Raw genomic sequence first — 25,556 nt, forward strand, 5'->3', positions numbered from 1 at the left:
TTGTATGTATGTGGCTGACTTACAGAATGAATCTGATGGCCCTAAAAATGCTGACTGTGGAGGAAAGAAACAAATGCAGAATGACACTAAGGTGCATTCAGTGTGCAGAACAAGAAGATGTTCTTCATGTTTCACTGTTGCAGTCATCACACTTGGGTTATCTGCCTGCAGGTAGCCCTCAGTCGGCCCAAATACCAGAGACTTAGTATTTCTGCATCTGTTGCTGTCACTCCAGGACTGACATCAGGTCATCAGGGGTATAAAAACAGGCAGCCGACACCATTGCGTCAGTCTTTCTTGCTGAGGAGCCCGAAGCAGAAGCAGTTTGCACAATTGCCGGTCGGCCGCTACCTGAGTTTTCGTTTCCGAATTGAATTATCCTGAAGTCTTCTAAAACTAAGTACCCCGTTGGGGATCCTTTTTTCTTGCTCTAACCGATGTCAGAAAAAGCTAACAATTGTCTTGCCTGTGGAAAGCAAATACCACACTGAGATTTCCATTCGTACTGCGTCACCTGTTTAGGCCCAGACCATGACGTACCTTGCTGTCGGTTTTGTGCCTTGTTCAATGCCTGAACTGTTTGTTGTTGGGTCCTATTTGTAGCTAAATACTTTTGTTCTCGAGCTCCATATACCAAAATGGCTTCGGTAAGCCATCCGACTACCGATCTTCCAAAAAAACATAAGGATAAAGACAGAGACAGACCGCATAGGTCCAATGCTGCTGACGATGAACTGTTCGTTGTCGGGTCCTTTCTGTAGCTAAATACTTTTGTTCTCGAGCTCCATATTCCGAAATGGCTTCGGTAAGCCATCCGACTACCGATCTTCCAAAAAAACATAAGGATAAAGACAGAGACAGACCGCATAGGTCCAAAGCTGCTGACGATGCCTCCGTTAAGCTAGTCGCCAGTTCGCCGGTACTCAGGCGCTTTCGCAGCCCCTGATGCCCGCTTTAGTGGATTCACAGGTCTCTACCGAGACATGTTCGGAGTCCGGTATGCCGTTAGACTCTTCTTCGACTAAGGAACCTGCGGATGTCTCTACCTTGGATGGGTCCAGAGCCGCTGAGCAGGCACCATCTTCTGAGGAAGTTCTTTGCACTACCGATGTTTGACACAAACCGACTACTTCTTTTGCGTCTTCAGTTCTGTCTAAAACTACCAAGTTTCTAAAGCAAAAAAAACGACGACCAAAGCACATGCACCTGTTCCCTTGCCAAAACATCAAATGCTTAAAATGGCAGAAGACCTTATTATGCTGATTAGGGGAAGTCCGCCTTCCCCTGCTAAGAGAAAAAGAAACCTGTCCCCAGCAGCTTTAACAGACCAAGAGTACGATGACTCTGAGGTCACTGATTATGAAGACTTGCCCTTGTCTGCTTATGAGGATTCATATGCAGAGGAATCCATTCCCTCTGCTTCTTCTCCAGAGGATTTTTCTTTTGGTGAAACCTTACATACCTTGAGAGCATTTCCAATGGGAATGCCAAGACTTTCCTCAATCCAAAAAGAGACTCAGAGAATTTCTAGATTTGCCACAACATAGGCCTTTAGCAATACCCCCAGTCCTGGATGTTGTTGATGATGTCTTTATGGAATCCAGTTTAACTCCTGATACTTTACCCCCAGCTCCTAGGAAACCAGACAGGTACTATAGAGTACCTGACTCTCGCAAATTCCTTTTCAGAAATCCTACTGCTGACCCAGATATCATCTCTCAGGGGCCTAAATGTATCAAATCAATGACAGCTAAGAATCCCACCCCTTCGGACAGGGATTCCAGAGCTCTGGACAGATGGGTAAGAAAGTATGTACCTCTGCAACTCTTGTCATTAGGGCTTTGAATTGTCAGTTTCACATGCTGAAGTACCAACAACATATTATGGAACTTATTAAGCAAAAAATAGCTACCTTTACAGACTGTGCAGAAAATAAAGAATTACATAAACTTATACATTCTGTAAGCCAAGTCAGCAAGCATATATTGCAGTGTGGCTTTGATGCCCTAGAAGCATCTTGCAGGGCACCAGTTACTGGTTCTGTACTGAGAAGACATGCTTGGCTTAAGGAGCAGACCTTGCCAGACCATGTCAAATCAAAGTTATTAGATGCTCCTTTGAACAAGGACAAGCTGTTTGGCACCAAAGCAGAAGAGGTTCTTAAAAAGATAGAAGAAAAAGCTAAATCTATGCAGACAGTCAAATAATTCCTACAAGTACAGCCTCCTAGGTTCCCTAAGCATTGCCCCTCGAAACATTGGTCCTTTCCAGCCGCCTCAACGCCATCTCACACTAGACCCAGGGGAAACAGACCCCCCCCCCCAGACTACAGTCTCAGGGTATGCAGAGATCTAAGCAATGAAGTGCCTCCACCTCTAAAGCAGGGAGTGCCAAACCATCCCCTTACGGAAAGAATTCCCAATGACTTCTCAACTCCACTCCCCACCTCTGCCCAACTGCTTGTGCCCCTAGGAGGAAAACTTGCCCTTCATGCAAAAAACTGGATTTCCATCACCAAAGACCAATGGGTCCTCAGCATTGTATCCCATGGTACAAATTTTACTTCTACTCACTGCCAACCCCAAAAAGAGTTCCCAGACCTTCCTCCAAACCATTGGGCAGAGGCACAAAACCAAGTTCAGTCCCTGCTCTCTATAAGAGCAATTCACCCTGTTCCTGCAGAACAGATAGGTCAAGGATTTTATTCCAGACTTTTCCTGGTACTCAGAAAAGAGGGCACTTGGCGCCCAATTTTAGACCTTCCTGGTGGTACCAAAATTCAAAATGCTCACCCTGCAGCAACTTCTACCTATGATAGCCAAAGATGCCTGGCTAGTCACCCTAGACTTAAAAGAAGCCTATCTGCGCATCCCTATAAGTGAGTCATGCAGGAAATATCTATGGTTCAGGGCAGGATCTATGCATTATCAGTTCTCTGCACTCCCTTCGGCTTATTCACTGCTCCCAGAGTATTCACAAAATGCCTGGCTCCAGCCATTGCTTACTGCTGACAGAGAAATATTCAAATTTACCCATACTTGGATGAATGCCTGATTCAGGCAGACAGTCAGAAAGTGCTGTTGCAGCACCTGACATTTGTAAAAAACCTTCTAACCTCCCTGCGTACACCATCAACGAAAAGAAATCAAAACTAGTCCCCAGTCAAAAAATTGTATTCCTGGGAGCAAGCTTGGACACAGCACCTCAGATGGCATTCCTCACTCCAGAAAAACAAGCCTATCTGACAGACTATTTTACTCAAAATGGCCACCAGAACCCAAATATCTGCAAGGCAAATCCTGCAAGCCCTAGGGTTCATAGCCTCATGCATCCTACTAATTCCATATGCCAGACTGCATATGAGGAAACTTCAGTGGTACTTAAAAAGTCTTGGGTGCCAACATTCTCAGGACCTGGAAATCGTCATTCCTGTAATACCCTGTCTAAGACAGAGTTTCTTCGGTGGGCAAAAGCATGCAACCACAACAAGGGACTGCCCTTTACTCATCCCCACGCCACCCAGACCTTAATCACAGATGCATCAGACTATGCCTGGAGGGCACACATGGATGGCAAGTACATTCAGGCCACTGGAGCCTAAGTAAAATTCATCTGCACATCAGCCAAAAAGAGATGCTAGCTGTGCAGCACGCTCTGACAGCTTTCCGATCCCTACTCTCACCAGGACACCTGCTAATAAAAACAGACAACACCACAGTTATGTGGTACATCAACAAGCAGGGGGCAACCCACTCTTACCCACTCTGCTGGCTAGCCATGGCCCTATGGAACACAGCCTTGGACATGCAGGTCCATCTACAAGCTCATTTCCTGCCAGGCAAACAAAACTCACTGGCAGATGACTTAAGCAGAAATCTCCTCGACCCACACGAGTGGCAACTAGAGCCCAGCACCTTCAGCCTTCTGATTCAGAAATGTGGGACCCCAGAGGTGGATCTCTTTACCTCCACCTGCAGTCACCAGCTTAGCAAATTATGCACCAGGCCACCCCATAGCATGGCCTGGAACGTGGATGCCCTATCCTTCCAGTTGGTAAATCTCTCAGTCTATGCCTTTCCCTCCCTGCCCCTTCTCTCAAGAGTATTGCTCAGGATAAGACAGGACAGACCAAGGACAATTCTGATTGCCCCGGACTGACCACGCCAGCACTGGTATCCACTCCTGCACACCCTGGCACCTACATCAGAACCCAACCCTGCTCTCTCAGCAGGGGGAACAGATCTTGCATCAACAACTACAAACCCTAAATCTTGCAGCCTGGCTTATTCCTTGAACTCTCCCCCAGTAACCACCCTAAGCAAACCGGTGCTGGACATCATTCTTGAAGCCAGAAGACCCAGTACAAGGAAATCCTATGCTGATAAGTGGAAAAGGGACTGCTCCTGGATTCAGTCTAAAGGAGAGGACACAACTCTGCCCTCCCTGCCTCTAATCTTGGATTACCTAGCAGATCTACTCCACAGAGGCCTGTCCTTCTCCTCCATTAAGATCCATGCCTCTGCCATTTTGGCTCATTACAACACTGAGCCCACCTCTCTTCTCTCACTTTCTTATCAAACAGTTCCTGAGAGGGGCAGACAACTTAAGGCCACCTAGGAGAGCACACACCCCTGCTTGGGACCTTAACTTTGTACTGGAAAAGCTCACGCTACCCCCTTTGAGCCTATAGCGTCAGCAGAGTTAAAATTCCTCTCTTGGAAAACAGCCTTGCTTCTGGCCATCACTTCAGCTAGAAGAGTGTCTGAGCTACAAGCACTTATGCCTGTGGAACCCTTCATTATTTTCCATGCTGACAGGGTTTCCATCAGGGCTAACCCTTCCTTTATGCCTAAAGTGGTGTCCAGTGTGTCTCTCAATCAATCTATCCATTTTGCCAACTTTCAAATTAAAGGGGAATGGATCTTGCACTCCTTGGACGTGCACAGACAGCTGACTAAGCCCTTCAGGAAATCTGACCAGTTACTAGTCAGCTTTGCACCAGGGGCAGAGGGCAAGGCCATTTCAAAGCAAACAATTTTCAAATGGATAGCACACTGCATCCATTTCTGCTACAAGCACCATGGGAAATCAACCACTCAGGGGGTCAGAACACACTCCACTAGGGCAACTTTCACCTCTACAACATTCCTCAGGGGAGTCCCTACCAGGGACATCTTGGAAGCTACTACCTGGAGTTCGGTACACACCTTCACCAAACATTACCACCTGCCTGTCTTTTCCAAATCCAGGGCGGGTTTTGCAACAGCAGTCCTGCAAGGCATACTAGCCAGCCCCAACTCTTCTTGACTGCCTCCTCCCTTCTTCACCTTTGGGAATCTACCCAAGTGTGAACACTGCAACAGTGAAACATGAAGAACATAGTACAGTTGTGTACACTTACCATAAATGTAGATGTTCGGTACACTGTTGCAGTCCTGGTTTCCCTCCCTCCAGCCCCTTGTCTCTCTCTCTCTCTCTCCTCTATATGTGTATTACTCACCTCTTTCAGGGGTATTGGTATTTACTTTTTTCTGGTGGTGTTTTCCCCACCATAACTTGGCTCCCTATTTGGGGGGCTCCTGACATTTGGGGCAAGATAAACTGATGTAATGGCGTCGGCTGCCTGTTTTTATACACCTGACGACCTGACATCAGTCCTGGAGCGACAGCAACCAACGTAGAAGTATTAAGTCTCGGACCAACTGAGGGCTACCTGCAGGCAGATAACCCAAGTGTGATGACTACAACAGTGAATACACTCAAACATCTACATTTATGGTAAGTGTACACAGCTGTACTATATCTAAAGTTCAGTACCTGTAATAACAAAACACAGAGGGAGAAGATTGCATGAGATGATGAATGAATGAGAAAAATTAAAGAAAAAAAATCAAACAGTACTGCTTTAGTAAAAAGATAATGGAATGGAAAGTGGCAGACTGATGACATGCTCAAGCTTGGATTAACCAGGTTGGGGGGGGGGGGGTGATGGAGCTGCTGCCCTAGGCAAAACCCTCTCTGAAACATGACCTGCTGTGTGTACACCCAGTTTAGTCTGAAATCATGTGCTGTTGTCAAACCAAATAAATAGGCCCCTTGTTTTCAGCTCCAGGTCTGTGAGGCCCATAATGAAGCACTACCCATGCTGACAACTGGAGAGGCTTGTATAAGCCAGAGAAGGGAAGCTACCAAGGGGGGAGAGAGAGGGTGTGTGAGCCTTCTTTAGGGAGCTAGACAGACATTTTGCATGGAATCTGTAATTATTATCCTTCTTACAAATTCTTAATCACTTATGAAATATTTCCATAGCATAACAGAGCTAAGCTGACTGTTCTTCAGCATTGGGTGTTAAATGGACTGAGACTGTATGAAGATGATTTCTCTGAATGGGTTTACTCTGCTTTTGCTTAAAGCCATTGCTTTCTTGTTTCCATATTAAATTAGTACCTCACCATCTAAGGGTAGTAACAACATCTTTTATGTTTTGCACCTTGTTTCGGATCACAAGCCATTTCCTTGTTCTAATAAAAGTGTGTTGTCTGGCTGTTTCCTTTGTTTCCACCAAAGTGTTGTGGTGACTTTTTTTGCATCATTGTGCTGAAATATTTTTAGGTTTGCATGGTAAACTACATACCTGTCATGGTCCTTAGAAAAGGAAGTTTGTAAACATTTTCTGCACACATTTCTAGACTTTAATAAAGTACTACAGGATGTTTTGCAATCTTTTGCTTGGGGAGCTGTGTCCTTATGACCAGGGAAGTTTAATTTTTCAGAATTAAAAGCATTGGTCTTACTTGCATGGCATGAAACAGCTGAACATTTAGTTTTTTATGATCTATGGAAAGCTCAGCTATAACATGAGGCAGAGCTTTATTTCTTTAACAAAGGGATCTCTTTATCCATTCTAATTGCTGTCTGCACTTCTGTCAAGCACTGTTAAATGCTTATGTTGTCCCACTGTTTTTCTATACACCTCTAGCCACATTTTCAGCACTGAAAATACTAAGATTACATTTCAGTACATTACCTGTGGGTAGTGCCCCCCCCCCCCCAAAAAAAAATCTTTCTCCTTTCTTTCATGCATTCCATGCCTCCTTAAAAGTTTAAGCAGTTGTACAGTCTGCCAGCTTCTGTCTTAGCTTGATCATTTTTCTCACAGCTTGCCCTATGGAGAAATGTTTCTTTATGCCCAGAAAGCATTGGTACCCTCCATCTAGTCAGGATGAGTTTTGCACACTTCCCTACACTTTTTGTGTAAAAATTGAGCCAGTGTTTCTTCAGGATGAAAGCTACATTTCTAGTTTTCAATTTTTCTGTTTTTAACCAATCAAGGTGTCATTATTTTGCACCATATCAGTTGTTTTTTTTTTTCACTTTTGCCCTGAATTTATCACTTAACTGTACTCAGTATTAAAGCTAATACCTGAACCATAACATGTAGAGTAGTAATATTACCTCTCTGGGTTTTGAGGTCAAGTGGCATTCGAAAGACCTTTGTTGAAGGTTGGGCGTCGAGCTGGCACCTCGGCACCTGTAAAAAAAATCTACTGCCAATCATTAGCGGACCGGAGATCCGCTGTGGCGACCCCTTAACAGGGAAAAGCTGAAAGAAGAAGAACAACTGTCATTTCATCCCAACATCTTGTTTGCTTTCACTACAGCTTTCTCAAGCTAGGCCTGTAATGTTTCATTTCAGAGGAGAATAGGACTCTCGTGTCTTTTTTTTTCAATGTTTTCTCAGTTATCTACTTTGTTAGCCTCAGCAGGTACTAAATTTGAGGAGTTTTGATCCCTAAGTGTAATACCTGTAATTTTCAATACTGACCCTCAGCTGTCAGTTTGCAGCCCAATCAAGTTACCCTTTTGAGGTCCCTAAATAAGCTCCCTTATCACTATCTGATATTCACCTCACAGTGTTTGTGACACTTTTGAAAAGCTTATTCATGCTTGTAGTAGCTTTGGCAACATCCATCCCTACTTCCCAGAGAGCTTTGAGCCTAGCACCGACCTGAACAGGATTCCTCTAGTTATGTCACCCTCTGTTGATAGTGCAGCCCCACTGCCATGTTGTTCTTCCGTACATGTTTCTGTTTCCTGATCTACTGGTCAGTCTCCTCATTAACTCTGTCACCCCCACTCTGCCTATTAACTGTCTGTGGGTAACAAAGTTGGAGGCTTTTGTAAAGTGAGGGTACACCACAGATATCCTTCTCTGTTTCCATTGTCACCAAGTCAGTGAACTGGGTAGGATGAGTTTGACAGGCCATGTTCAGTATGCCGCAATGGTGATATGAAGACCGAAAGGTTTGCAGTCATCTGATTCCATACTTGTTTACATCTTGTGGAGTGGAACTAGTTTTGCCACTGCTGTCCTCCTGAAACATCTCCACTTTTCAAGGATCAGTTAAAGATTTCTGAGAGAGCATCTGTATCATATTCTACAGAATTCTTAGGGTGTACTTTCTGACCTTTCTTTAATCCTACTTACACAGTTTTGCACAGTGAGCCAGAGTATCACATTTAAATGTTTCTTTATGTAGTTTTCAGCTTGTTTTTTTAGATTAATGCCTACTGCGAAGTAGTAGGTTTGGCTCAGAGTGCTTAAATCATAGCTGGCTTGTGCAAAGATATTGTCACTCCATTTTGAAACTTACTTGTTTAGATTTGCATTCTCTCGTCCTCAAGAATATGTGGTTGCATCAAGTCAGTGGAAGTTACAGGTAGCGGTCATTGAAAATATTTTATCCAGTTGCAGTAACTTAGTTTTAAAATGGAAGTCAGCTTTGTTTTCAACAGAACTGCATAAAGCCTAGGTAAAGTAGAAAGTCGTGTATTATTTATTGCTAAATATCTTGCATTAGAATTAATTTTTAAAAGCTTATGATCCTTCTTTGTTAAACAGTTAACTTTCCTAAGAAGAAAAAGCTGCATTATTTCTTGTTTAATCCACATAGTTTAACATTAGTAGCTTATTATTTTTATATTAATAGCTTATTATACATATATCAACATTATTTCATCTGTAGAAAAAGATGTTAAAACATAATCTGTACAACAAACACAGTAGTTATGGTACAGATTTAGGATATGTGCATAATTTCTTTATCGGAATTTAATTAATCTCTGTGTACTTAACTACTACCGTCTAGGAATCGCTGTATTAATAATATATATATATATATATATATATATGTGTGTGTGTGTGTGTGTACTGCTTTATCCCTGTTTCATCCTTCCCCTTATTTACTGACTATCATTCATCCTACTGCCCTCTTCTCTTTGTATCTCTTTCTCACTTCTTTTCCTTCTCTTCCCTCTGCATGCCTCTCTCACGTTTTCTCTGTCTTCTCCCACATTATCCTTTCTTGCCACTCTTGTCATTTTGTCTCTTCTAATGCCGTCATGCTTCTCTACATAATGATATATTGCTATGCCTATAGCATGAGCCCTCTCCGTCATTATGGCTACATCTTATCCATAAAGCTGTGCTAAGCATAATTCCATTTTTCCATCCATGTTTTGACATTAACTGCTTCTTGAACTAAATGTTATAGTGTATCCTTGCATCTGTAAGTATGTATGTTTTTTAGCCTATCATTGTATCCATAAATATGTTTTATTCATTTCTTATGTGATCCTATTCAACGGGGCTGTGCCTGCCAGTGGTGCATTGAAATCAGTGCACTACCCCATTAAATAAATATAACTAAATACTTACATGTGGGCTTGGTGTTTGCATACAACTTGTTCTTTTTTCCCACTTCTCATCATCGTTTTTTCTTTTTGTGGTGTTTGGTAGGTGTAAGCCTGAGTAGTGATTTTATCACTGGGTTCTGTGGGGAGACAGAAGACGACCATCAGCAGACGTTATCTCTTCTTCAGAGTGTGAAGTACAGCACAGGCTTCCTCTTTGCGTACAGCATGAGAAAGGTAAGGATGCAATCAGAAACACATCCCAAATACATAGAAATGTGATTGATTAATTTATTCCTCAGATTTGGTGATATACCGAGAACTTCTAGTAGGGGTAAAACCGTTTTTATTTGCTGAGCAGTGTTCATATCAGTAATGATATGTTATCTTTCGTGACATTAAAGCTTCTTCCAGTTGTTTGTACAATCAAATTTAAAATGCTGTGTGAACTCCTCGCAGTTAGACAACTGAAAAATGTATAGCAGAATATAAAGGTCTTTGCTGATTTTCTGTCCCATTTCATTTATGTTCTGTCGTATTAGTCACAGTAGTTTATTGTCAAGTATAGAGAAAATGTACTGTTAATTACTAACACGTTGTGAGAAATGTTTTTAAAGTCAGCTATCACACTCTTGGCTGTTTGGCATGAATGCATTTTTATGATTAAGACAATTTTTGAAAACTCAGTAGTACCTCTTTCTGTAGTATATATTACTAATTTTGTGTTTGCAATCTTCTTCTTCTTCTTTCGGCTTTTCCTGGTTAGGGGTCGCCACAACTGATCACCTGTCCGCTCATGATTGGCAGTGGAGTTTTATGATGTCGAGTTGCCAGCCCGGCGCCCAACCTTCCACAGAAGGCACACAAACATGCACTCACACCTGGGGCCAATTTAGATTGTCCAGTCCATTTACAGCATGTCTTTGGGATGTGGGAGGAAAACGGAGCACCCGGAGGAAACCCACGCGACCACAGGGAGGACATGCAGACTCCACACAGAAGGCACTCCAGCCGAGGATCGAACCGGAGAACCTCTTGCTGTGAAGCGGCAATGCTAACCGCTGCACCACCACAGCCGCCCAGTTTTGTGTTTGCAATATTTTGTTAAAATTCTTGTATATTTATATGTTACCATGCAGAAGTTAGTAATGTCGTAAAACTCATCAGTAGTATCCTGACATATTTATTTGATTAATTGAGGGCATTATCATAATGTGTTTTCTTAAGTATATAATTTATTGCTTCATTTCTTTAAAGTCTAAGAAGGGTGTTTTGTTTATGATGCAGATTAATTTTAACTTTAGATTAAGGCCGATGGTCTTCAAATGAAAGACCAGCACTGGTAGAGTTTTTAATAGAAAAAAGGAATAATTAGTAGAGCATATAAAATATTCCATGATAATTATAAGAATCAATCAGAGGAGCTTAGACAGGATTAGGAAGAGAGATTGAATAAGCAATTCACAAAGAGACAATGGGGGATATATGTATATCCCCCAAAAATGCAACAAAGTGTAGAAGATTTAGGATCTTTGGCTGGAAGTGTTTATATAGGTATTTTTATATCTCAAGTAGATTCCAAAGAATTGTTCCTTAGGTGGATAGCAAATGTTGAAGGTGTGACAGGTAAGAAAGATTTGTCTGGGAACATATTTTTTGTGAGCATAATGACCTGGCAGACTTTAGGGATTCCCTGTGGCCCACTGTGTCAGAGATGCTGGGTGAATGGATTGGATTGACTTGGGAGATGACATTTTTGAGCTATGATACAGAATCAGAATTGCCTGGACATAGTAAAGGCTTACTGAGTCTAATTATGATGGCTGCCAAAAAAGCAATTGCTAGAAAATGGAAATCAAAGTCTAGACCAGCTTTACTAGAAGTAGTGAATATAGTAACAGAGATAAAACAACTGGAATTGAGTCTTTAGAAAAGGGTAGGAGCAAACTACATAGGAAAAAATGGAATTGTTGACACGATACATGCAGAGAAGAAACGAGGCTTAAGAGACAGGATTTGAATGAGCCATGTAATGGTTAACTGATGACTGGATAGATTATAAGTGGTGTATAATGTTTGCAACTACAGTTGTTTCAGTGGTGTCTGTGATCACCCCATTAGCTTGACAAGTCTGATTTGTAAAGCCATGGAGTGTATTATTAGGGATCTCATAAACAAGGACATAGGCAATCATCACGAAGCACTTGACCCCATCCAGTTTGGATTCGTAAAGGGCAGATCTTGCCTGTTGAACCTAGTTGACTTCTTTGTGACCATCTCCAAGGCCCTGGATGAGGGAAAGTCCGTACATACAGGTTACCTTGACTTGACCAAGGCCTTTGACACAATCTCCCACTTGGGCATCATCAACAAGCTAACCCAACTTGGCATAAATCCCTATCTCATCAGGTGGGTGACCAATTGGCTCAACGACAAGACCCTCAAAGTCAAAATAGGCACCTCCACCTCCAGTAGCAGACCTGTCACTAGTGGAGTTCCCCGGGGATGTCTCCTGGGACACCTACTGTTTAGCATTTATTTCTCAGAGGTCCAGGCAAAGACAAAAAGCCTGTGGCTGACCAAGTTTATGGACGACTGTAAGTTGGATGTTGTCATTGACTCCCCAAATGATGATAACATACTGCAAGAGGGTCTCACAGCAACTAATGGCTTTTGCCAAGATCATGGCCTCAAGCTAAATTAAAAAAAAATGTATCATCATACCATTCAACAAAAACATGACCCCTGTTGATTATCAACGGCAACCCCCTAAGCACACAACCTGTGGTGAGAGACCTGAGCACTCAAGTTGATAACCTCACGTTTGAACATCATGTAGTGGCAGTGTCAGAAAAGCCTTTTAGTTGGTTCATCTCATAAATAAAGGGATTGCATCCAGAAAAAAAGGAGGTTATTACCTCTCTGTACTCCTTCCTCATTAGACCAATAATTGAGTATAATGCCCCATTTGGGATGTATCTCACCAAACATCTGTACTAACTGGAAAGGCCACTAAAATACCTCACAAAGAGAATCCGTTGCCTCCAACACCTGTCTTATGCTGACAGGCTCAAATCACTATCACTACACGGTATCATACAGATTGCTCAGGGGTGATCTGTGTCTCGCCTACAAGGCAATCTTGGACCCTGCCCTACTAGAGATGCTCCATATCTGTAAGTCTGACTACTCATGCACTGCCCTCACAAAAGGCCTGAATCTAGTATGCAACATCAACAAAACCTGCTGGAGAGACAGGTTTGTCTCTCAAAAGCTGCCTCATCTCTAGAATAGACTTCCCATACATGTCAAACAGAGCACCTCGCTGACCCTCTTCAAGCGCAACCTTGATGAGTGGATGGGAAACCATAAATTTGTCCCAGGGGTTCCATCTGTGTTCCTCACTGACAGGGGCAACAGGTGCTGACTGAGGTTTATTTTTGGGGATAAACTCTTAGCTAGGCTTGGAAGGGCCCCACAGCCATTAGCCTAGTAACCTCCTATGATCCTATGCAACTAAAGAAGTGTCAATGTTTGCTTTTCATTCATATAAGTTTAAGATTGCCTATGTCATACATGATAATTTAATAAAGATGTTTATTAAACAAAAAGCTGATGGTCTGCATTCATTCATTTCCCAATCATCTGCTTTATCTTGTTACTGGGCTGAATGGTAGCTGGAGCCTTTCCCAGTAACCAGTGGGCATAGTGATACAAACCCTTTCTGGACAGGATGCTGGCTCATTGTAGAATGCAAAAATAACACCAATCAAAAAAGAAATGAAAAAACACCAAATTCTACTTCAACACAATATATAGTGTGCTATAATGTATTGTGCTGAAGTTGAATTTGGTGTTTTTTTCATTGTAGACTGCACACATACACTCACTCGTTGCTTACACACCTATGGGCAGTTTAGTGACTGCCAATTCACATACTACATGTATCTGGAAGTAGGAGGAAGCAGGACTGCCCACAAAAACCCATGTGGCGGAAGACACCCCAGTTTAGAATGAAGCATGGAGATTCTCTTGCTCTGAGGAAATAGCACTACTAGTAGCACTTTGTGCCACTCTGATGTTATCATGATGTGTGTAAATTGCAGAGGGCTGTTGTCACATGCATGAAACAAATAGTAACTGTATCTTTAAATGGGAGTTACCAGTTAGGGGATTACGGTATCATGTCACCCTCTGACTTTAACCACTTTAGTAAACATTTTGATTATTGCACATTATTTAATATAAATAGGCACCTATTAAAAATAGATCTGGACTAGAATCATGTATTAAAGGTAACTCACAGATGCAGAAGAGCTTAAGTTGTTGATACATAGTTGTTTAAATAAGATATAATTAATTTATTAAGATTAATTAGATAGATAAAGTGAACCTACTGCCTAATAAATTTAGCTTGAACTTCACCCCTTTCTCCCTCCCCACCATTTGTCCCACAAGATATACCTTTAACTGACTTCCCTCTAGTTATCACTCAAGACCAAGTCCTAAAAGTGCTATCAGAAGATAAAAGTAATGCATCGTTGGTTCCTGACAATATCCCTAAATGCATCTTAAATAGTATGAAGCAGGAATTAGCCACACTGTAACAATACTGTTCAATCTCAACCTCCATACAGGTTTTTGTACCAAGTGAATGGAGAACAGGTACAGTCATTCTCCTGCATATGGGAAGACCTTCCACACTGATCCAGTGAGTTACAGACCCATAGATCTGACCAGCCCCATAGCAAAGCCAATGGAAAGACTTAGCATGGAACAGAACCTCCAAACTCTGGAACTGTCTGAGTTTTGATTTGTCAAGGGCAGGTCATGTTTACTCAACCTTGTAGATTTTTTTGAAAAGGTCGCCAAAGCAATGGATGAGGGTAAAATGGTACGCACTACATGCCCTAACCTAGCCAAAGCTTTTGTCACAATTCCCAACTCGGGCATAGTAGAAGAGCTAAAACTGAACTGGGAATAAACCCCTATGCCACCCACTGGATTGCCAACTTGCACAAAGACAGAACACAGGAAAGCAAATAGGGAAAGTTACCTCCACAAAGCGACCAGTCACCAGTGGAGTCCCCCAGGGTTCTGTGCTGGAACCTCTCCTGTTTGGCGTTTACTTTTCTGAAGTAAAATCCAATGCCAAAGGGCACTGTCTGACTAAAGTTGCAGATGACTGCTAGCTAGAAGCAGCAATTGAATCCCTAAATGACCTAGTTGTCCTGCAGGAAGGTTTGTCCCAGATAAATAACCGGTGCCAAAATCATGGACTGAAACTTAGTTATATCCCTTGGGAAATCATGTACCCAGAGAACTACCACATTGGCAATACTTCTCTAAGAGTTGACCCAGTTGTTCAGGATTTGGGAACTTATGTCTACAGTGACCAAACAACTTTTGACCATCATATGTCCATTGTTGTAAGAAAGTCCTTCTGTGTTAAACAGCTGATAAACAAACGGACTGTGTTTTTTTCCTCTCCTCACAGAACCTCATGACTTCTGTCTTTACTGTCTCGGGCAATAACCATGTAATGCATGGAGCTCTGTGATTGAGCTCCAAAATGGGAAAAAAGATAAACCAGTAAAGTTTTAACGTAGTTTTTTTTTCTCTTACTGGTAGCACATTCATCTCTCAAACGCACATAATAATATGGGTGTAATCAAGACTGTATCATAATGCTTTAAACTGAAACAACGTTCAAACAATGAAGTGACACAGAAAACCAAACACTAGTGTACTAGTTAAACGCATTCATTCTATTTAATAATAACCAACTAGAACTTCATTAGAACCACAAGGAAGAGTAGAACCACAAGGAAGAGGCATACAGTTTCATTTTAGAATACTCATCACATGATCAATTATATTACAAGAAACAAATACATACAAAACAAATAATGACATAGTAAGAATATTTTTTATAAAAAAAACACATTAAATACAAAAAATAATAAATAACCAAAAATTAAATCTTCTCCATTCTTAAAAAACATCTATTGTTTCTAAACTTATTTAGACCTGGTCTTTTATCAGAGGGAAACTAATTTGCCATATTACCTCTTTATTTTCCAGAAGTGCATTAATATCTCCACCTACTTGTGCTAAAGGAGTGTTATCAAGAACAAAAAAAGAAAACTTTCTAAAAGCTTTACAAGTAATAACATGGTTTGCAAGAGCATTTTTCTCATCCTTATTTTTAATTGCCAGTTGAGTCTTGTGACTTCTTTTACAAAGCTTTCTAATAGTCTTACTTATATAAAATGTGTCCATTACTCACATTGAGTAAAATATACAACCCCTTCCAAGTGACACATAAATCTCTTTTTTGCCGAAGTGTGCATTCCCAAATGCTTAATACAAATACAGGAGCCTTTAGCTATGTATGCTTACATTGCCCACATCTAAATGTTCCAAAGTTGCCATTCCTAAAATTATAGACACTTGAATTTTGTTCAAAAAAGACTCGTTCTTTTGCAAGAGAACAAAGCTTTTTCCTCCAGTCACCTTCATTAAGTATTTATTGCCAACTATAATCTTCCAATTATTTGTAGTAATGTCTTTTATATTGCCTGCATCTGTGAAGATTGGCAGAGAAAAAGATCTACCCAAACAACTTTCCGTTTAAGATATATTGCTTGGAAGATCAGCTAATGAAATTGGGCCAAAACCGATTTGTCTTTTTCTTTTTTTTCCACTACAGATATCATTTAATAAATTATCTTTATAACCTCTACTCAAACATGATTTTTTTTTTTAAATATTACCTCACCTGAAAAGGCAGTTTCAGCACTCAACTGTTTACTTAACCTAATAATCTGGCCACTGACTTTTCTTTTCATAAACTATGGACGTTGACTACTGGCATATAAGTAATTATTTGTAAATGTTTAATTTCTAAAAATGTTACTTTGCAGTCTCTTAATTAAAGAATCAAAACTAATGAGCAAGTTCAAAAACTGAACAGTCCTACCATAATTTCCCAAGGTGAAAGATAAAAAATGGTGGTAAGATTAAGTGCACAATGTAACATGATGTAACTTGTGTAACTCATCCAAGGTACCATTCCAGAAGAATAATAAGTCATCATTGTAATGCCTGTATAGGCTAACTTTGGCAAAAAAGTGGATGTTGTATTAAAAATTCTAATTCACAACAAGACATAAGATTTGCAAGTGGGTGCTGGGGTGATAATTCAATAAAGATTACACGGAGCTAATCGAGCATGCATGAGCCTCCCAGCACTATTCCAGCAAGTAAGCCATGCAAATGAGGTGAATTTGCGATCCAGCAAGCGCATCCATGTAGGAGCCATGCCTGCAGCAGAAATGTATGCGGTTCGTAACTGTGTACAGGACTGCAAAAATAAAAACGGGGCCGTGACAACTAAAAGTAAAGCATGTATTATGTACATTAGGCATGCCAAAGGCTAAAACTATGAACATTGGCATACAAAAATGTTGCAAAATCTTTATAATCAAAAGATTTGTTTTGGCAGATTTGAGCTGTTTAAGCGAAGTGCAATGGCGCACAAAAATGCAATCCTGCAAAAAATAAAAAAAAATAGTAAAAAGGCAATCTAAGTGTTAAATGTCATTTTAACAATATACTGGCCAGCATGCAGACTCATAACAATGGCAGGTAACAGTGGTTGGTAAGGAAATAGGTTCTAGTGTAGTGGTGTAACTAGGGTATAAGCAAGTAAGTGTATATAAATGAGCTAGGTTTATTGAATAGAAAAATGGGACACTATGTCCATGTATACCTAACCGTGTAGGGGCTATAACGCGATGGTTTAGGCAGAAGAAGCAGCTGACATGAAAAGGGTGTGTGTCATGCTTTTTGTAAGCACTTTGGAGCTTAAAAGCCCTTCAGTGTCTGTGGACACTGAAAAGAGGATTTGTGAATGGAATGTAATGCAGGGTGTGTGTGACAGGAACTGTAACACACTCCCTGCATTGTGAAAGTGCCGTATGGCACTTTACAATAAAAAGTGTCCTTGAACACACACCTCTGAACCTCTTAGAGCAAGAAGTCTGGACAAAGGCAGTACAAAAAGTGGGTCAAAAGTCCAGAAGTAGGGACAGTTTTTTAAATATTGCCCTTACAAACTTAGAAAGTTGATAGAATGACAGGTTTTGCATTAGCATGAATTTTCATGAGAGTATGTGGCCTGCAACTGACATGCTAATATTTGATATAGTGATATATATAAATTTTAAATGGTTGTATAATTTTTTTTCCACTGTATTTGAAGTTTAAGCATAGCTGAGCGGGTTTGCTCAGCAGTGCTTAAAATTGTATGAAGAGCTGTATAGAAATGTATAGCTGAAATCTTCCCAGGCAAGATAGGTCAGTGGTTAGAGTTCCGGCTTTGCATGCAGTAGGTGCATGGTTCAAATACCAAGAAAGGCAATTCAGCTTTTACATGGGAAAGCATTAAATTATTATTTTTTTTATTTTTAATGATCCAGTAATTGATATTTGTTAACCAGGGTAGTGCAGCTCGTCCAAAATTCCAGTATCAGTGGATATATGATGTGTCTGAGACTGCTTAGCTGGTATCAGAAATGCTGAGCATGTTCATGATCAGGGTTGGGCCCTTTCTACTCTGCCATGTTCACACTAACTGCAACACTTTTAAAAGTGTAAAACTGGAGGAAATGTAAAAAAAATAAAGTAAAAGAAAATAGACAAAAGGTAATCAACTATAAATGACTAATAAGGCTTCTGCCACTCACAGTGGCCCATTCAAACACTTCAATTATGTAGCTGGCAGGTGGAATGTATCATAGTCAGCCAACCACACAGGCAGCATCTGCAGCACACCAGTACAAAATATGCAAACACCCTTCAATCTGATTTTCCCACATATACAGCACCATTGGAGTACACACCTGGGAATTTTAACTACAAAATGATAGGGGCTGCTGCTGCTTTGCTACATCTCTACATGCTACAAACTGAGGGCAGTGATGAGGATGATGCTGACAACTGGCCCAGACTGAGGAGGAGAAGAGTGTTCAGACCCAAGGTAACCTTTCAGAGGCTACATGAGCTAGAGATAGTAGAGCACTACAGGGTGGACAGGGACATACTACAGGAACTCACGGAGCTCTGCCGCCCTTATCACCTCAGACCTAGCAGAGGGAAATCCATCCCAGTGGAAACAAAGGTATGTGTAGCCTTAAGAATACTAGCTACAAGTACTTTCCAGAGACCTACTGGGGACATCATGGAGTTCCTGGATGTCATGTGAAGACATGCCAGTGAGCATATTTATTTCCCCAGCACCCCTGAGTAGAGGACCAGCAAAATACATCTCTTCCACCATGTAGCAAACTACCCAGAAGTACTGGTTGCCATACACTGCACCCATGTCCACATCAAAGCACCACCCGGTGAAGATGGTAGAGTCTATGTCAACTGCAAGGGCTATCACTTCATCAACTGCCAGGTCATGTGCAATGCCCAGGGCATTATCATCAGTGTGTGTGCTGGCAGCCCTGGCAGTTATCACAACTCCCACATCTGGCATGCCTCACAGCTGCACCAGGCATTTGCCAGAGGGGACATCCCGTACGGCCATCTCGTGGGTGATGCTGGCTGTGCAGTGGAACTGTGCATGATGACACCCATCAGAAACACACACACACACACACACACACACACACACACACACACACACACACACACACTGAAGAATGCTGTAATGAGGCACACACACAAACTAGAAACATCATACAGCATGTGTTTGGGCTGCTCAAGTCATGGTTCCACTGCCTTGGCATATCTGGTAGAGCCCTGCAGTACTCTCCAGCCACATGTGGATGTATGTTCATAGTATCTGCCATGCTACACAATATGATCCTGCTGAAAACGCTACGGCAGGAACATCACAGGGAAGGGACAAAAAGCCCCCCACCAATGCCAAGGTCCCTGCAGGCACAGGGGGGACTCGGAGGAGGAACCCCCTGAGCATCTCCCTGGCCTTGGCAAAGAGGCAATGGATAACACATACAGTGACACCCTAGGGACCCAGGGACTGACACCTCTCTCTGACTCACACAGTAAAAAAAGATGCCACACACATCACACTTTCTGTACCTTACCATGTATAGGCTGTGTACTGTGTGCATCTGACAGAGTGAGTCCTCAAGTACTGTCCTCACAACTGCCACAGGCATAAGGTAAGTCACTCTTCTTAACAACAAATTAATGACGTATTACGTTCTGGTAACATATCTATGGTATCGCTGCATGTATGCAAAGGAATGGAGTGGCCTAACGGGATAGCAGCAGACAACTGACAGCTCTGTGGGACAACAGGAAATGTCTGTCAAATGCTGGCTTACCCAGAATATGCAGTAGTCCCCTAGGTGACAAAACTCACTGGAGTGTATGTGGGGGACTAAAACTGTGGAGTCATAGGTTACATGCATGGATATCATTGTTGGAGTCCCATACACACTTATCATCTCTCACAGCAAGTCAGCTGTACAAACCCAGAAAGAAATGTGTGGCAAAGCCCCACAAATAGGGACAATGGTGAAATAGTCCACTTACAAACTTACACACTGAGATCACAGCAGGTCTTGCAGTGGCCTTAAGTCTCCGAAATGTAAGAAGTCTGAAACTCAAATGTCTGTCATAACTGTCTAACCTTCGGTCACTACTGATATGCCAGTATTCTCCAAGACAAGTACAATACTATGCTAAATGGAACCAAAATGTAAAGCAAACAGCTGGACAGTCTGTGAAAATGTGTACTGTTGAGAGGTGTGCCCCCTCCCCCCAACACACCTGTCTTCCCATAAATATGCATGAATATTTATGTTTGTAGGGTAATAGCAGCAGAGCACACATTCCCAGGTCTGTTCCAATCAACTTGCTAACGTGTAGCATGTCCACAATATGCAGGGGGTCAATGAGCTATGTATATGCATGGTTGATACTGTCAGGAAGTAGGCAGTACTTACTGTTAACTGTTGTGGCTTAGTGGTCTAAGTACAGTACTGTGGTTGACAGGGTTTATGTTTCACGACTGTTCATGCAAACTATGTTGCATGTCATTTACACCTACGGTAGGAGTAGTACACACTTTCCAGAAGTCAATATCCGTTACTGCAGGAAAGCTGGACAATTCAGGGACAGGGGGCCACACATCTGGACATTGTGCAGCTCAGAGCAATCTACACAATGCTTAGTAGGACAGCAGGTGTCTGAAGGTCAGTGTATTGCCAGGTTATAAATGTCAGTACTGACAAGTCACTGGTTACCAGCCATACCCCCTGGAATGACAGGGTGTCACAGAATGACCACAAGTATGTCTCGTATATCTGTTCTGGTTGTCATAGCATTGCATTTGCCTGACAGACTACTTGCAAAACAGTAAATGTTGATATGAAAACATCAGTGGCAGACAGTAGAGAAGGAGATGTCATACCCATAAGAAAAAGCAAGCTAATACCAAACCGTTCTCCAAACTGTCTACATTTGGAAGAGCAATATTAACACCCTGTCCCCATGTGTGGGCCTGTGTCTGACTATTGTATATGGGCCTGTCCAGATGTCAGTCTGTGATGGTTTGACAGCTATGGCTGACAAGTAGCCTTTTAATAACATTGCAACACAAACTGTCTGAGTAACACAGCAGATGTAGGGAGTGCAATGATGGACAACCTGCTAAACAGGTTCTGTTCGTCTGACATCTGCACCTCAAAAACTGACCACAACCATCTAAGGGAGGGTTTCAGTAGCTACACACCGCTCCCGCCCTCAGAGGATGCAAGTAAGTATGCTGAACAGTATGCCAGTGCAGTATACACGTGTCTGTGCAACTGCATGGACTCAGCCATACCCAACACAACTAAAACCTGCTTCTCAAGGAAACACAAACCTATGTGGTGGAAATCTTCTATCAACAGGCTTTACAACCAAAGGAAGAAACTGTTGTCCAGTGGTAAAAAGGCACAAATTCCCAACAGGAAAAACTCCCTCCTTAACCTCAACGAGCATAGTAGGCCACTAGTGAAATCCTTCAAAGCCAATTACGAATCAAAACTAGCCTCTGAAACAAAGGTTGACCACAAACCCTTTTTCATTTACGTCAGAAACCTCCATGCCTAAGGCAAGGTTTGTTCTGAATTACATCCTAACGGTGCCACTTACACTGATCCTGTCGACTTAGCCAACCTGCTAGAAGATGGCTTCAGTGCAAACGTCACCACCCTGTCTCCAAAGGCACATACCTGATGCTTACCCAGCATCTCACATCTCCGTAGATTGTGTTAAAGTCCCTATCCAAGCCAAACAACACAGCTGCCATGAGACATGATAGTATCCCAGGCTGTATTCTGCAACATCAGAAGCAACAAGTAACCTCGCTATTGAGCAACCTACTCACCCATAGCCGAAGTACAGGTATCATTCCAGCAGAGCGGATAACTGCCATTGTCATCCCTTTGCACCAAAGATGGTGCCACTACTGACCCTGGAAACTATTTCCCCATTAGCTTGACAAGTCTGATCTGTAAAGCCATGGAGCGTATTATTGTACACATCATAAACAAGGACATAGGCAATCTCCAAGCACTTGACCCCACCCAGTTCGAATTCGTCAGGGTCAGATCTTGCCTGTAGAACCTGGTTGACTTCTTTAAGATTGTCTCCAAGGCACTGGATGAGGGAAAGTCAGTACACACAGCTTACCTTGACTTGGCCAAAGCCTTTGACACAATCCCCTACTTGGGTATCATCAAAAAGCTAACAAAATATGGTGTAAATCCCTATGTCATTATGTGGATGCCCAAGCTGCTTACTGATAGGACCCATAAAGGTCAAAATAGGTGCCACTACCTCCGATAGCTGACCTCCCACTAGTGGTATCCCCGAGGGATCTGTCCTGGAACCACTGTTGTTTGCTATCTACTTCTCAGAGGCCCAGGAAAAGACAAAAGGCCTGTGGCTGACCAAGTTTGTGGACGACTGTAACTTGGGTGCTGTCATTGACTCCCCAAGTAATGTTAACATAGCTCAAGAGGGTCTCACAGCAACTAATGACTGGTGCCAAAGTCATAGATTTAAGTAAAATGCCAAAAAATGTATTAGCATGCCATTCATCAAAAACACAGCCTCTACTAATTACCACATTAGTGGCAAACTCCTAAGCACACCACCAGTGCTGAGATACCTGAGTACACAAGCTGACAACAATCTTACGTTTGTAGCGACAGTGGTCAAAAAAGGCTTTTACTTGGTTCATCTCATAAGTAAAAGGATTGCATCCAAAAAAAAGAAGGTTATTACCTCTCTGTACTCTTTCCTCATTAGTCTAATAATTAAGTACAACACCCCATTTGGTATGTCTCTCTCCAAACACATGCACCAACTGGAAAGGCCACAGAAATACCTCACAAAGAGAATCCATGGCCTCCAACCTGTCCTATGTGGACAGGCTCAAATCAGTATCACTGTACTCTGTATCATACAGATTAGTCCGAGGTGACCAGTCCCTCACCTACAAGGCAATCTCAGACCCTGCTCTGGTACAGATGCTCCTTAGCTGTACGTCTGACTCCTCGCATAGTACCCCATCAAAAGTCTTACATCTAATGTATGACATTAACAAACCCTCATAGAGAAACAGTTTTGTCTCCCAGAGGCTGACCCGTCTCTGGAATACAGTCCCCATACACGTCACACAAAGTATGTCGCTGACCCTCTACTGCAACCTTGATGAGTGGATGGGCAACCAAAAATCTGTCCCAAGGGTGCCACCTGTATCCCTCATTGAGAGGGCTGACAGCTGCTGATTGTGATTTCTTTTCTGGGCTATACTCAGGCCTAGGTTTGTAAAGGCCCCAGAGCCAGTAGCCTAGTAATCTCCTATGATCCCATGAACAGGTACACTCAGAGGTGTGAAGTCCATAACCCTGTGTGTGTGTGTGTGTGATGTTATGATTTCTACCGGGTCTATATTATATAAGCGAACGCTATATAATCGACCCGAAAACCCAAAATGTTTAACACACAGATCAGCGATTAAAAAAAAAAAAGAGAAGAAATCAAAACACAAAATACCCCCACCTACTTAAATACACCAACTCAGAGATCGCACTACAGTGGAGGAAATGGCAAAGTCCTGAAAACGGCCCAGTGATTTTTTTCCACTAGGAAAAAAATCGCTGTTCCGTGCTTTTGGTATTTTGCCATTTCGTGTAATGACGTTCGACTAAACAGCATTCACAATTCATTGTGTTCACTAAAATAATAGGGACCCCTTCAACCCCACTCACACCAGAAATACAAATATATAGCAGCAGCAACTGTGGACAAAGCCTATGACTGCACTACAGAAGGACAAAGAGACGCATATAAGGTGAAGGGGAACCACTGGCCAGACAAATGGAGAATGTGCACACCAGAACAAATTGTGCAGTAACATAGGTTCCCTGCAGTGTATGCAGTCAGTAAACATCAGCCACAACTACACAACACACACCCACATATGTGGGGGTCCTCAACAAATGCAAATCCAAACAAAGGACACCTCAGAGCCAAAAAAAACATGAGAACTCCACAAACCTCCACACCATATACCATGCATAGTCCATACACCACTGTCAGGCAACCACTAAGGCCCAAACATAAGCCCTACATATTACTCATAGGAGACTCCATTGTGAGACACACAGATGTGCCCCTCACCAGGCTGCATAGGGAGAGAGTAACGATTACTTGTTTGTTAGGTGCCATCCTCCTCCATATCACATATACACTGTAGTCTCTCCACAACAGGCACTGTTATTAGTCTGTCCCAGTCCATGTTGGTGTGAATGACTTCAGGCGTACCTTCCTGGACTAGGAAGACAGACATGATTGAGCATGCTGAATATGTGGTCCGTGCAGGTATGGCCCTAGGCTTAAGCAGCATTGTACTGTCACCCAAAATGATGCCTCATTACAAACAGAAAATGACTGATATTACCAAGTGACTAACTGTCTGGTGTCGCCCCAGGAGGATCCAGTGCCTGACAGCCTGGGAAGATATGATTGACAGACCACATTGTTTTGCTAGGGATGGCCTGCATCTGTCTCACTTGGGCTTCAGGCTTATGGCAAAAACCCTTGCCTCCTGCATAGTGGCTGTTTTAGGAAAAATCATGAGGTTGATACTACCAACATGAAACTCTCAACAAAATGCAAATTAAAGGTCATGCTAATAAACACTCTGAGTCTAAACATGAAAATGCACTCATTACAAGCATTCTTAACCCTGGAAGATGCTGACATTTGTACACTCACAGAAACCTGAGCCACAGCTGTGGAGAGCAACCCATCCTTACCTGGGCAGTCATCCTATCACACAGCAAGACCCCAAATTGTGGGCAGCAAAGCCAAAGAAGTTGGAGTATAATTATATGTTAGACAGACACACACCTCCAGGCTGGTCAAACAGTCTGACATGTTCAGTTAACCATTGACAAGACCCCAATTCAAATTATGGGTCGGTACAAGCCAACATATTTGACTCAGGATGCCCAACCATCCTATCTGTCCCTCTACAAATCTATCCAAGATTCAACCCTTTATCCTGATCCTGGGTGACTTTAATTACTCAGCCGTAGATTGGAAAAACCAACCTTGCCAAAACAGAAATGCACAGAGATCCCCCCATCTTATCAATACTAAATCCTTAGGACAGTTACTTGATACCCTCACAAGATGTGATACATATGTTGGAGTTGGCAGTAACCAACATGATTAACCAGTGCAGCACCCCTACGGTGTCATCCTCCATGACAGGATCCGACAAAAAAGCTATGCTCGATATCACCATCTCTCCTGACCCC

At 42.3% G+C, this 25,556-nt stretch overlaps 1 protein-coding gene across 1 annotated transcript in view; it reads left to right on the top strand.

Annotated features, from left to right (window-relative positions):
• Positions 1-25,556, top strand: part of CDK5RAP1 (CDK5 regulatory subunit associated protein 1) — a 650,459-nt gene that overhangs the window by 478,272 nt on the left and 146,631 nt on the right. Inside the window, exon 10 of the mRNA XM_044089012.1 lies at positions 9,800-9,930. Within this exon, the coding sequence (XP_043944947.1) occupies positions 9,800-9,930 (131 nt within the window). The remainder of the gene's footprint in view (positions 1-9,799; positions 9,931-25,556) is intronic.

This window comes from Protopterus annectens, chromosome 12.part0, assembly GCF_019279795.1.
Source record: "Protopterus annectens isolate FY-2018-M chromosome 12.part0, PAN1.0, whole genome shotgun sequence".
Lineage (NCBI taxonomy): Eukaryota > Metazoa > Chordata > Ceratodontiformes > Protopteridae > Protopterus > Protopterus annectens.